Source organism: Thunnus thynnus, chromosome 8 (genome assembly GCF_963924715.1).
Source record: "Thunnus thynnus chromosome 8, fThuThy2.1, whole genome shotgun sequence".
Taxonomy (NCBI): domain Eukaryota; kingdom Metazoa; phylum Chordata; class Actinopteri; order Scombriformes; family Scombridae; genus Thunnus; species Thunnus thynnus.
The window spans coordinates 8,229,375-8,243,719 of record NC_089524.1 but is presented as its reverse complement, the minus strand read 5'-3'; the positions used below and the strand labels follow the sequence as shown (position 1 = coordinate 8,243,719).

The following is a 14,345-nucleotide window of genomic DNA, read 5'->3' as shown; positions in this document are numbered from 1 at the left end:
TCCCTATTTTGCAGTTGTTCCATTTATAATTTTATTGCTTCTTTATTTAAACAGCATTACGGTGAATGAAAGGCCATCATTTCAGTTCACACCTTCGTCAGGGGCCAAACAGGAATAATGGGCAGGGCATCCTATAGGACAATTACATCATTCAGTAATCAAGCCATTATATGTGTCACCTGTATTGTTATCTATGTTTGCTTTACACATTGTTGCACCATCTTTTGGTTAAATCAAATACAAATTAATCCACCCAAGAGAACAAACAACAGTTCAACAGTTAAACTTAGCTTATGAGGACAAACCTCAAGTAGTCTATGTGGTGACAGTGTGTCCTGGGGCTTTGGGATCACCATTAAGCTTGAATAAGTCTCTTTTTAGATCATCAAAGTTCTCAGATCGAGTTACTGAAAGTCATGAAAGAGTCATAAGCATGACTCTTTGTTTTGATCACAAAGGGAGTTTCATTTTTCCCAGTAATATGTGAATGTGACCGGTTCTCTCTCCCTAGAGCTAAAATAAAACCATCAAAACAAGAAACACTTTGCATAATACAAATCCAAAGAATGTGTCATCCTGACCTCTTTGCTTTTTCCCCCCCTCTTCCTGCTCCCAACCAGTCCCCTTCCTCCTCTCCTCCTCCTCCACCACCTTCCTCCTCCTCCTCCTCCCGCCCCAGGTCCACCTCCCTCCTATTCCCTCCACCCCGGTTTAGCACTGACCTAGTGAGCCACTATCTGTCTGAGATAAAGACTACAGTACCCAGAATCCCCCAGAACTTGAGGGGCCTGAGGAGAGGGGTGAGCCAGGAAGTAGAGTTGTAGTTTTTTTTTGAGTTTGATTGAGAAAGGTTGTCTCTTTTCTTTTGGTGATTTCTGGTTTTAAGTTTCCTCGGGGGTGTCTGCAGGTCATGGAAAAGTGTAAAGACCTCGAGTTCAGTTAAAATCAATCAATCGTTTGGTCTGCAGCTGATTTCATTGACGATTTCAAAATTTAAATTTGACTCCATGAAACTTGCAAACACCCTGTCGTATTGTTTCTCACACTCACACATGGTTTGTTTCTCTTTCTTTTGTTTTTATGTGATTCTTTCTCTTCTATTTATGAGACAGACTTCTTCAATCACAAGACGGAGGACCCTTGGTGATTGATTACTTGTGTGTGTGTGTGTGTGTGTGGGATTTTGTGGGTTTTACTGGTTGCAGTGTTGAGTGGGGACTGGAAATGTGTTGCCAACATCATGTGTGTTTCTCTTATGATGGTCTCCTCTGAGTTTGCAGTGGTGTGAGTTTGTGTGTGTTGGAGTGACTCTAACAGTGTCTGTATGCAGAACGTTCTGCTTTCAGACAGTTTAACACAAACTTATAAATAACACGCAGCCTCAGCGCCAAAGCTGAAGCTTTGATTGACTTTTGCTCCCGTCAGTTCTGTCAGGAACATGTGTGATTGTCTGCTATTCAGTCTGGTTTAATCTTGTCAAGTTGTCCTCAGAGGAACAGGTGGAAGAACCTGCTGGTTGACTCTTGACAAGTGACTCTCACTGGTTTTGGAATATTATCAGAATTTAGAGAGATGTAATCTACACAAAGGAAGTCAGTGAATTTGATAAATTGTGTAGCAAGTTAAAAGTGCCTTGTGGAGATTTCTTGTAAACAAACAAGTCATTTTTTCTCACCATCAGTTAATGTAGAGGTCAGTCAACACTATTTTTGATAACTTATTGTTTTAGGTCATTTTTCATGCAAAAATGCCCAAAATTGTCTGGATTCAGCTTCTAAAATGTGAGGATTTCCTGCTTATTTGTCAGATTTGAAAGTAAACTGAATATCATTTGGTTTTAGACTGATGGTAAAAAAGTAACAAGCAACGTCTCCTCAGGCTGTGGGAAATTGTAACAGGCATTTTTCACTATTTTTTGAGTCTTTAAAAACAAAATAATTAACTGATTCATTGCTTTTAAATCCTGCATTATTTACATCTATGTTTGCTATTTCGCAGTCGTCCTCTTTACTGCCTTTACCAGCGGATTACTACACTACCACCAACTTAATAAGCAGAATAGCATGAAACCTGCAGCAGGAGTTTGTATTATAAACACGTCCTCGTGCTCGTGTATGATGCAAACAAAACATTCCTTTACTGGGTTACTAGTGGTGAACCATCTCACACCAGGATGCCAGTATAAATATTCAGTAGTTCATGTTCATTAAACAACAAGAACATGAACTATTGTTGAATAAATACTAGTCTTCTGGTGTGTGATGATTTATTTTTGATTTTGTCTAAATTGGGAATGAATATTTGTCTGACTGGTTTTGGTGCTGACCAACTGGCTTGTTGGTGGACTGACAGCTTTGATTGTTTTTGTCTGACTGACAACTAACCAGCATCCCGTGTTGTTTGTTTCTTTTTACTGGAATTTCTCAGTGGTCAGTCAAGATGGTAAGTATGTGTGTAGAGTAGTGATACGTAGACTCAGCTGTATAGGAGACTGTGCATGTATCCTTCACAATGTAGGATTCCCCATAGTGTCCAATACACAGTATATAAACTAAGTAGTGATAGTTAGATATTGGTCCTTTTCAAGTTAGAATATTCCCCACTTTTAAAGCAGCAGTTTTTCCAAAAATGTAAAAAATGTAGCATTGCACTCCGTTTCCAGGTCCTTATTGACACTTTAATGGTCCTAAAAGGGAAATTGGGCCACTCTAGAAGTCAAATAATTGTTTTTATGTAGCAACAGGGAGGAAAAAACAAAGTGTCTGAACACTTGGAGTACCAAACTGCAGAACAAGTATCTGTATCCAAATATTCAGGATCAGCACCTGTTATTGATTTGTAATTTTTTTCTTACATTTATCGGAATGTTTGGCACATCAGTCAGCAGACATTTTCAGGTTTGTTTGAGGGTTGTTTTTTTTTTTGTGATTGAGGAAGAACCATTAACAGCAGAGGAATTATCTGCCTGGTGTATGACTCACTCTTCCCTCACGTAAGCGCAGCAGTTAAACTCCAATTTAGTTTGCTTATTTTGAAATGTCATTTGATGATAAGCGTGTTAACTGATGGAGGCACAAACTCCAAACCAAACTACAGCTTCCAGACTTTAATAAAAACACTGGAAACAAGTGTTAGTTACTGTCATAACAGCTCTGTCCAAACCTCAGACAAACATACACCATAATCTTTATTCCACCTGTTATATTTTCCTCAGTTTCTTCACTCATATCACTAACTTTACACCGAGTTGAATTGTGTGACCCAGCGTTTGTTTAAGCTATGAAGGAGCATTGAACCACCAATGCTGTTTCTTTCCACCAGGCCCCATCTCTGGAAGATTTCAGCCACTTGCCCCCCGAGCAGAGGAGGAAGAGGCTGCAGCAGAGGATCGATGAACTCAGCAAGGAACTCCAGAAAGAGATGGATCAGAGGTACAATGACCAGTCCTTTCCAGTCAGCACATATCCAGGAAAATCAAGAAAATTAAACTACATGACGCATGATATCTGCTGTTTAGCTGTGGCCTTAACAATCAGGCTCTAGTCTCTGCAGAGTGTGAGCAGTCTGACACTGTGATGCAGCTGCAGGGTAATGATGTGCAAGGCTACTAGGAACAAAAGAATCATGGAAAAGCACCGTAGATAACTTATAGTATAGTGTGGATGTTTATGTTCACCCTCATTTTAATGATGTATAAACTGCTTATTATTATTAGTCTGTCCCATCACCTCCATGTGTGCATGTTTTTGTCTTTCAGAGACGCCCTGAACAAGATGAAGGACGTGTACGAGAAGAATCCTCAGATGGGAGACCCCAGCAGCCTGCAGCCCAAAATATCAGAGACCATATGTAACATGGAGAAGCTACGCTCCGAAATTCACAAAAACGAGGTAAAGAAAGGGAGAAAATGTGGATTGAAGTTAGAGATATAGGTGAGGGATGAACTCAGTGAATCAACTCAATGAAATATACAGCTTCTGGCCCGTTCTGTTGCCAATAGCACCACCTCTTGGTCAACTGCCCAAAATGATATTCAGTCTGATGCTGTCAATCCAAATGTATTTATTGTAATATTAACAGAAGTCTCCTATCTATTCACAGACTTGGTTATCTGAGGTGGAGGGAAAGCAGAGCTCCAGAGGAGACAGAAGACACAGTGCTGACAACCACCATCACACTCCTCAAGGCAGAGAGAGGTAAACACCTTCACACACATACACCATGCACTAACAAGTAGAAAGCTGTTCATTGCAAATATTCAAATATTAGGTATTAACTAGTAAAGGGACCACAGTAATCTTATCACAGAATAACCAGTCTTTACCAAGATGTGATCCATGAGCGTCTCTACAAAATAAAAGACCTATTTATTAAGCATGTTATTAGTCCAGTCCTTTCAAAATCACATTCACTGGCTTTAGAGGGTTTTTTGTCCAATACAAACTTAACTTTTATGTGTTCATAATCTCCGAATCATTTCCTTGGATGTTTCTAAGACAGGACTGTATAATTTATTACTAATAATAGGAGAACTGATAGTATTCAGTTGGTATGCTTCCAGTTGATAGATTTGAGTTAGTCGCTGGTGTAACCCAGAAGGTTTTTTCATCAGTGCTCAGCAGGTCAGCTGAACATGCAAATGTGCATTCAAAATATATGAAAATAAAGTTTCCAATAATAACTGAGTAATGAATGAATAATTACTTGGCTTTGAATGGAGCTTTTCTTTAAAGAGAATTCCTGTTTTCCCCGCAACCAGTACCAGAATACATAGTTATCTCCAGGAAAGTTATTAGTGCATCATTAGGAAATTCTGGAGAAACAAGAAGCGGTGCCATATTTTAGTCCTTTTAAACACACAACTCACTCCTGCTGCCTCTTCCCATCAGTCCTGAGGGCAGTTATACAGACGACACCAGTCAGGAACATCACACACCTCATCACCGCACCAGTCCTCCACAGCCCGGGCACCCGAACCCCGACCCCCACGAGTTTGACGACGAATTCGACGACGACGACCCGCTGCCTGTCATCGGACACTGCAAAGCTCTGTACTCCTTCGACGGTAAGGACTGCAGCGCAAAATGTTTGTCCTGTCATAAATCTTCTAGCAGACTAAAGGCCATGTTAATGACAGGTAATCTAGGAAAAAGATATAATTTAAGATGCAAATACAACCAAGCTATTGAAAGAGCTTAAAAGTAGGAAATCACTGCCATGCCTTCTCAACGGAAATAGAGCCATATTGAACCAAATAAACTATTGGTTTTTGGTTTTCAATGCTAATTAGCCAGGTGGCTAACTTGGCAGAAAAACCAATGATAATGTTAGCATGTTGCTAACTTTCTAAAGCTACAAGCCACCAAATGGTAACAACTGTAAAACATTAGATGTGTTTGACAAGAAGGAAGTAATGGTTACCTGCACAGACACCAGGGTTTGTTAGCTAACAAGCTAAAAAACAGTCAGTCAGATATCTCAGTGGTAACATGATCTATTCCCAGGTAGCCGAGTTATAAGTTTAAAAATGAAATAAATGCGAGTTGCTGTTGACATGTGGACCTTCAGTATGTCTTCCAAGAGGAGTGTTACATCAACCGCAAGTCTAATTTCTGACCAGCATCTTGGATTAGCGTGTGTAAAGCCATGATCCATCAGAGCTAATCCAATATGTTGTAAATATGATATTATAATTATGTGCACAAACAGAAAATAAACAATCTACAAGAGGCAGAACTGGTCATCTGTTTCTATGGCAGGGTTGGCAGTGCGATCCCCGGCTCCTCCTGCCTACATGTCAAAGTGTCCTTTAGCAAGACACTGAATCCCAAATTACTCCCGATGGTCAGACTAGTGCTTTGCATGGCTGCTATCAGTGTGTGAGCGTGTGTGTGTGTGTGTGTGGTTAAATGAGAGGCTCGTTGTAAAGAGCTTTGTGTAAAATACTAAACAAATGCAGTTTACTCACCATTAACCAAATATCTGCAGTCTTTATGACAAAAAGCTTTCTGTGTGTTAAATCTATGTTTTTGTTTGTCTCTCAGGTCAGAACGAGGGGACGCTGGTGATGGCAGAAGACGAGGTGACTTATCATTTTTATCTTCATTTTATTGTATGTATCATTTTGTGTATTTGTTGGAAAAGACACATTTTAATATTTAAAGCTTCTGTGTGCAGGTTTTGAACATTTCTGACTTCAGATATTTGCAGTGTTACCATGGTTACCAGATGATGATTATTGTATAAATATATACTGGATTTTGTCTATAAGGATCATTTTCTAATCAGTTTACGATCAGCAGATGCTTTTAATTGTAGTTTAGCTTCTGGGTTCATGCTAAAATCACCAAAGTCTGTTTAGAAATTGGATTGAGATACATCTTTTCAGGTGATCTCGATCCGGTTGTTTAGTTTGTTTTAAAACTTTCACACCAGCCCAAAAAGCTGCTCTTAAGTCACAAAAAAAATATCTTAATTTCCCTCCTCAAGGATGAGAATCCACCTTGTTGAGAACATATTTTGGTGTCTGTGTTTTCATCACATAATTGGTAATTCTAATAACGTATCATCCACGAATTAATCATTAAAACAATTCTTCCCTGTTGCCTTCAGGTGTTGTACATCATCGAGGAGGATAAAGGCGACGGCTGGACGAGGGCGAGGAAGCAGAGCGGGGAGGAGGGCTACGTCCCCACCTCCTACGTAGAAATCACCATGGAGAAAAACAGCAAAGGTGCTGTCACTTACATCTGAAGCTACACTGTCCTCTGTCCTCTCAACCATCCCTCTGTCCGTCTCTCCATTACCCTGCTTTCTGCTCCTCGAGATAACACCGCAAAGGAAAAAGACAGCATCCGTACACCCGCATGGACATTCATCTGTTTCCCTCTTCTGGTTCTCATCCCATCTCTCTCTCTCTCTCTCTCTCTCTTTGTCCTGCTGTCTGTCTATTCCTCTAACCCTGTAATCATTCATCCTCTCATATCTGTGGGACTGATGTGTCAGAGGTGAGTGAATGAGCACAAAAACAAATAGGATGAGCCTATTTGATGGTGTTTGAGTGATTTGTATATTGTATATGAAGCATTTCTCTGTGTGTGTGTGTGTGTGTGTGAAAGATGCTGTTTTGAGCCCCATGTCAAGACTACACCACTTCTTATCGAACAAAGTGTTTATATAATATATTAGAAACAATTTATTTTTGTTTTTATCCATTCCTTTAATTATTTGTGATGTTTCTTCTTTTTTTTTTTTTTAAACGGGAGATGTTTAAACTCCTTGATTTTAAAGATCACTGGATTTATGTGTCGACATAATTTGAAGTGTAAGACGTCTTTTGATTTCATTTGTTTTTATTTCTGTGTGATTGCTGTGCACGCGTCGTGTGTGTGTGTGTGTGTGTGTGTACGTTTGTACATGCACATCTTTGTTTCTTTGTGTTATCTGTGCCATCACACCAGAGTTTTGTCTCTTATTCTGTTAAAAAGGATTGGTATAAAAATCCCTCAATGCAGAAACAAAATCGTTTTCACATTTGACGTTGTTACAGGAGTTTTTAAAGTTGTTCAAGTATTGTTTCATCCTGTTGGTTTGCTGTCAGACCAAAAGATCAAAACCAACAATGTGTTAGTCCATTTCCCTACTCTGTCAGCTCCAAGCCCATTGGTTCCTACTGAGGACATACATCTAAAATACGGTATATATTGTTATTTTTTAAAAGGGCTCAGTAATTTCCTAAAACAGTCAGACAGAGGGGCTTATGAGAGAAATATTAAAAAAAGAAATTAAAGCAGCAGAGGTGAGATCTTAAAACTTTAAGTCCCTGGTGTGGGTCAAGCTCCAAAAATGCTGGATCATACATTTCCCATCATGCAACCCAACAGCACTCACATCTTTGGTAAACACCCGCATCTTTCAAACTCCTCATCTCCAGATTGTAACGTATTAAAGCCACAGAAGACATTATAACAACTGTAAAATCACTCATAAAGTCAACAGAGTTTATAAATAAATCTATAGTTTCATGTTAAATAAGCTTAAATCATTTCCTAAAACAGCTGGACACTAGTTTTTAACAAATATTACTCAAACAGGAGTAGAGCTGCAACCATTAGTCAATTAATCCTTCAGTTCATCAACAGAAAATGAATCTGCAACTATTAATAATCTTTTAATTGTTTCCTTTTTTCAAGCAAAAATGCCAAGTATGAAGATTCACCATTTTTCTTGTCATATATGACAGTAAATTGAATTTCTTCATGCTTTAGACTGTTAGTCAAACAAAACAAGCAAACTGAAGATCTCACTGTGGCCTCTGAGAAATTGTAAATACCATCTTTACACAGTTTTCTAACATTTTATACAGTTAATTGATTCATCAAGGAAATAATCGTTAGTTGCAGCTCTAAACAGGAGTAAATAGTGCATTTGTTGGACAACAATGGAGCTCTATGGCACAGAGAAATAAGACATATCAACAACAATACTTGTAGGATTAATTCATTGTTGGTTTTAATCTTTTCATGGAATAAAACAGCCTTTAAGTCTAAGTTATTTACCCATTTTAGGAAAACTTACTCTGAAATGATACAGAGAAGTTGAAAGAATAGTTTGCAAAAGTTGGATTATTCACCTTATTCTCTCAGATAGATCATGTATGTTATATATTTTTTGCTCTCATATACTGACTGTTCTTGGTTGACTTCGCTTATTAAAAACAGCTCTTACGTTACAGCTTTTACTGGCATCCATGGTGATATAAATCTGCACCACAGGTGTTGCACAACAGCTGTGCCACCTGAACATCTCACAGTATTCATGTTTGGAGGAATATTATTGCAGCCAACACCTTGTAGTACAAACATCACAACAGCCAAATACTCCCATGACCCATCTGGGTCACTGTATGCAGCTAACTGGCAAATGTTGCAACCATTTTATTTGCTGGCATCATGTTATCAGTTCTTACGTAATCATAATGTGTTGTTAAGTGGAAGCTGCCAAATGCACCAAAACAAACAAAGTTAGCAGAAGGTCATGAACCTGCTGCTGCATAGTCAAAACTAAACACTGGACTCTTCAGTTCATTCACAGCATGTTGAGTTATATTTACTCTGAACAGAGAGCTTCTAGTGGATATAAGAAATGCTTCAAAAGCTTCTCAATTGATCTGTTGTTGCATATTTACGTGTAGCGATCTGTCATTAGGTCAGAGAGGAAGATCTTGATAACTGTTGGGTGGATTGCCATGAAAGGTTTGCATGTGACGTGGCTCTATATTTTGTTTTTGTTTATTAGTTTCTTTCTCAGAAAAACAAATCTGAATAAGAGAAGAATCACGCTGGCAGCTCTGACTGCTAACAGCATTAACAGGCAGAAGCTGCAGAATACCTCAAATGTTTTGGATTGTTTTCTTCCACTTTCCACATCTGCCCTGATGGAAAACCTGACAACTACTCTCTCAGTTTTTATAATTTTGTACAAAAAAAAGACGGTAAATTAACTGTGTTGACTCTGTCAGACGTCCTATTCAACATCCATCACTTGTGTGTGTGTGTGTGTGTGTGTGTCTTTCTTGGTGTGTATGCGTTGTAGTAACTTGCTCTCTCCTCTATGTGACTGCAGGTTCCTGAGGGCTGCAGGGTGGCCGGGCGATTTGATTGGCTGGTGGAGGGCTCACGCTGATTGCTGATTATTGGTGGTGGGGGTGACCAAGAAAGAAAGAGAGAGAGAGGAAGAGAGAAAGAAAGAGACAGAAAGGGGAGAAAAGGAATAGAATTGGTCTGAGAGGCAGGTTTGCATGTCTGCATGCTCACAAATCCATAATCAAGAAAGAGTGTTCTGGGTTACTAGAAGAGAGAGGATCATACAGTAGGTTGAAGAGTAGATGACCTTAAAGCCAAAAACAGGCACTTTTATCATTTAATATCTTAATGTGGTAGCCACTGGAGAAGTCCCAGTGCTTTTTTAACAGTTTAACTAAAGAGTAGCAGAGCAGTGAGTCTGTAAAGGCTTTTTCAGACCAGAAAGCAACAACAACAATAGCAGCTTCAGCTAAACCTGATAACAGCAGGTCTCACTAGAAATACACACTTATCTTCTCTGCATCTAGTTTGAAGCAGTACAGGTTTGACAGACTTGAGGAGAAGTGGCAGAGAACACATTTTTTTCTTTCTGCCACTGCGGGAAGACAAAACTACTGCCAGGTATTTATCGAAATTAGCAAATGCATCAATTTGTCGCTTCCTGGTCTGTAAGAGTCTTATAAGGTGGGACTTCTGTGATGGCTACACGTCTTTAACAGTTTTGTTTAAGAGCAAATCTAATCACATCAAGGGGAACAGACCTGCTGATCTCTCTCTCTGATTTAAAAAATTCAAGAATTTTGCTTTTTAGGCCCCATCCTCGACTTGAAAGTTTTAACTCGGAGAGCAGTGCAGCAGCAGGCTTTCCTCTCTGATGTGGTGTGAATTAAAGTCAGTCTCTTCTCTGTAAGGTGCTGGTCAGAGTGTTTTGGGAAAGTTTATCTAAGCCCTTTTGTAGTGGAATTTAAGTTTATTTTATTAGCAATAAATGGGTTCCACAAACCACAAAATAGCATTCTGACAAAATATTCTCATCACAAATTCCACTTACTTGAATGACCGGATGTCTGAGCAACTTCATCCACTGAGGAAGGTCATGAGATGTAGCTGAAGGCTTTGGAAACAACAAGTAAGTGGACCTTGTGATGAGCTTTTTTTTTTTTTTTTTTGGTCAAACTGCTGTTTCCAAGGTTAATAATAAAATAAACTAGCATGTCAGCTTGCATTTTTAATCTGTTTTACTTTTCTTGTGAGTTAAACATTCTTAATTTACAGATTCACATTTTTCCCTTTTACCATATCCCATGAATCATGCTATCAGCTATTTAATCTTTTCCTCTAAACCTTTGATCCAGCTCCTGAGAGAAACAGCAGCTCAGAATTATCAGGGTTTATCATCTTTCAGGGTCAGTTTTTCTTATTTGCTACCACTAACAATATCAGTGCCGCACTGTTTTAACTCATCCTTGTTATCATCATCATCATCTGTGCTCTATTGGTGATGTCTGCCTGCCTGCCTGCCTGCCTGCCTGCCTGAGCCACTCTGCTCCTCATGCCTGCCTTCATGTGTCACCCACATTACAGTCGCTTGTCCTTAACGTGTCATTAATGTCTCCCAAACACGATCAGGCGTCTCATCTGCAACTTTATAAGAGCGTGTGTGCAACTCTGGCTGTCTGAACTGTGTTGTATGTTGAATGCAATGTCGTCATGATGTTCTAATGAGTTTCCAGCATGATTTATTTATTTATACGATCTCCCGAACAGCAGCTGGGTCAAATCAGAGCTACTCATTAGGCAGGACTATCAGATGAATACAGGACCTCTCTACTCCTCTCTTTCTTCCTCTCCTTTTCCCACCTGTCCTCCTCTTCTTCTTCTCCCGGGTTGCAATTCCACCAGTCGACCAGCAGATGGCAGCGTTTCCTCACCAAACCACAGCTCAGCTCCAGCGGGACTGGGACACTTTTAATAACACCAAACAAAAGAAAAAAAAGAGGAGCTTCGATGTCTTTGCAGTCAGACTCTGCCTTAAAACTTATTGTTGTTTTACTGTGGAGGGATTATTATTATTCCACACACACACATATCTGGATGTGTCTGCTCTTCCGCCTGACTACATCTCCCATCAGCCACCTGGGCTCAGCCCCACCTCCTTGGGGGAGGACTCTCAACTACATCTCCATGACAAGTTTTTTTTTTTTTTTCCATTTAATCAATTGTATTTGTGAATGTGACGACACACGCGCGCATGTATCGATGACGTGTATGCACATTTTATGGAAGGCCAAACAGATCGAAAGCAGGCGACGTGTTTTTGACCCCCTTGGCTTTCCATACACACTAACATGTAAAAGTGTGCACACGTGCCTGTGTTATATGCGTGGCGTTAGTTTTTACCATTGAATGATTTGTATATATTAACATCTTTAATGTCATGCTGAATGTGTTTCCATGGTGATTGTTTTTAGGTTTGTTTGATTGATACTCTTCATGAGAGACAGTAAGGTTTGGATTGAACCGATGCACTTTGCCCTGAAGTACTACAGCATTTGAATCTGATTAAAAGAAAGAGTGAGTGAATGAATGAATGGATTAAGGTCTGTGTTGTCTGCGGAGGGAGTTGTGGACTTTATGAATGACCACTGTGTAGCAGCGAGAAACAAAAAAAAAGGCTCTGGTAATTTTCTCTTACTGGTTTTTATACTCCTTTTCTAACTCTTGACGAGCAACTTTTTTTGCATGATTTTCTAGATTCTTTGAATTCATTGATTCGTCTCGATCAGCTTTTAAAGTCTCTGGTGTTTGTTTTTTTTTTAAACTAGTCACTGTATTCGTTCAATAGACTAACAAAATTACACACCTGACGTAAAGTTCGACTTCCTTTTGATGCTATTTAAGACAAAAATGCCACTAACAAACCCTCTCTTGTCAAGTTAATCTAAGCAGCAGGTGTTCACGCCTTAGTTGTGATCTGTGTTTCTTCGATGAAGCTGTGAAATGTACAGAATGATGCTGTAGATGTTGTTACTTGAACTTTCCCCAGCCACGCTACTCCACATTTCCTCTCCTATCTGTGACTGATTTGCGTCGAACGTTAAAGGGGGGTGTCAATGATTTGATATATTGCACTTCCATAAAGTCGCGAGAGAAACAGGTTAAAACAAGAACGGTCAAAATCAAGCAGCAAATGCAGAGATTTCTTCACTTTTAGTCCCTAAATATGGTGCAAGCTCCAAAAAAATGCTGGAGCCTACATTTCCCATAATGCAGCTTTTATTAGACCATCATTGCCTAACTGCATCTTTCAAACTGCACACCTCCAGTTTGTAACAGAGTCATCTGGTTACAAATTTGGAGTCTTGAAAGCCCAAGCCAACATATCCACCATATACAACATATCATCAGGTTGAGTCGTGTGCTTAATCGCGCAATTTTGATTTGTTAAATTAGCGGCGTGCCTCCTTAAGACGCCCTCTCTGCTGATTTGGGATGCAAAATGGTGCAAATGAAACAAACTTATCAGTCTCTGCAGTTTGTCAGCCTTTTACTTTTACAGTATGACGATGCCTTGTAAACCTGTGCACAGATCTATCACTGCTTTTTATTGATCTGTATACATATCTGATATTATGGTCTTCCAAATAAGAACAAACTACAGATCATCTACATGTGATTTCCTAATTTGAACTGAAAACCATGATATCAGATATGTGCAATAAAGTATTACATGTTTTTTTTTTTGTTTGTTTCAGTTGTCATGCTGTCATACTGTTAATTAAATATTAAAGTAATTAGGGCTGCGATTAATTATTATTATTATTATTATTATTATTATTATTATTATAAATGTTTTATAAATTCTTTAGTCTATTAAATAGTCAAAAATAGTGAAAAACGCCTATCAAAAGTCCAAAAGATGTCTTCCAATCGCTACGTTTGTTCAACAAACAGTCCAAAAAACTCAAAGATATTCAATTTACATCACATAAAACAAAGAGAAAGCAGCAAATACTCACATTTTAGAAACTGGTACTGCTGAATATTTGGCAGTTTTTGCTCGATAAATTACATAAATTAATAAACCGATTACCTGACTTGTAATTAAAAATGTGCACTCACGTAAGACGAAGCCAGGCAGGACTTATTCAGATTGTGGAGGTGATATAATCCTTTGATGGATGTAACATGAGGATAAAGGGCAGTAATGTATAGAAGTAGTCACCTCTGTGTCTAGGAAATGACTTTGTTTAGCTGTCTGCAGGGCATTTTTACTAACTCATAGACTGTTTAACTCCTAAATAGACGGTGCATTTCAAATTTCATGTTTTTTTTTTTCCTAAATTTGCCTCTTTAGTTCATTTCATAGGCATGTTTAGAGTGTACTGCCCCTTTAATCATGATTGTCAATAGCAGCTTTTGAAGTGAGCGCATTTTACCAAACATCCCATTAAAGAGTAAAGCTTCTTACTAATTAATATGCCTGTAAAAACTGTGAGCCGCATACTTATAATAGCCACTGTGCTGTAGTTTTGAATATTAACGCAAAACCACATATTAGCAGATGAGCTTTGAAATGCTAGATATGATAAAGTTTGCAGTACATTCTTGTAAAACAGTGCTTTACTGAAACCTGCCAAGCTACTGTGAGCATGGTGCTGTTTACCACTCAGCAAAAACCAGACATGTTCTTCTCTACATTCCTCTTCTTTTTTTTAATAATAATAATAAAAAAAAAAACCTGATCATCCTGTGGAGACT

General features: G+C 38.8%; 1 protein-coding gene across 2 annotated transcripts in view; it reads left to right on the top strand.

The window, feature by feature from the left end:
* fnbp1l (formin binding protein 1-like) overlaps nt 1–13,068 on the top strand; it is a 55,773-nt gene extending 42,705 nt beyond the window's left edge. The window contains exons 10-16 of one of the 2 annotated variants that reach the window (XM_067596330.1): nt 3,322–3,431; nt 3,758–3,890; nt 4,102–4,196; nt 4,890–5,065; nt 6,045–6,082; nt 6,613–6,733; nt 9,625–13,068. In XM_067596330.1, coding sequence (XP_067452431.1) covers nt 3,322–3,431; nt 3,758–3,890; nt 4,102–4,196; nt 4,890–5,065; nt 6,045–6,082; nt 6,613–6,733; nt 9,625–9,632 — 681 coding nt within the window. In that variant the 3' untranslated portion in view covers nt 9,633–13,068. Of the gene's footprint in view, nt 1–3,321; nt 3,432–3,757; nt 3,891–4,101; nt 4,197–4,889; nt 5,066–6,044; nt 6,083–6,612; nt 8,732–9,624 lie in introns of those variants that run through there. The other variant, XM_067596329.1, reaches the window with a different exon arrangement.
* The last annotated feature ends 1,277 nt before the right edge of the window (nt 13,069–14,345 follow it).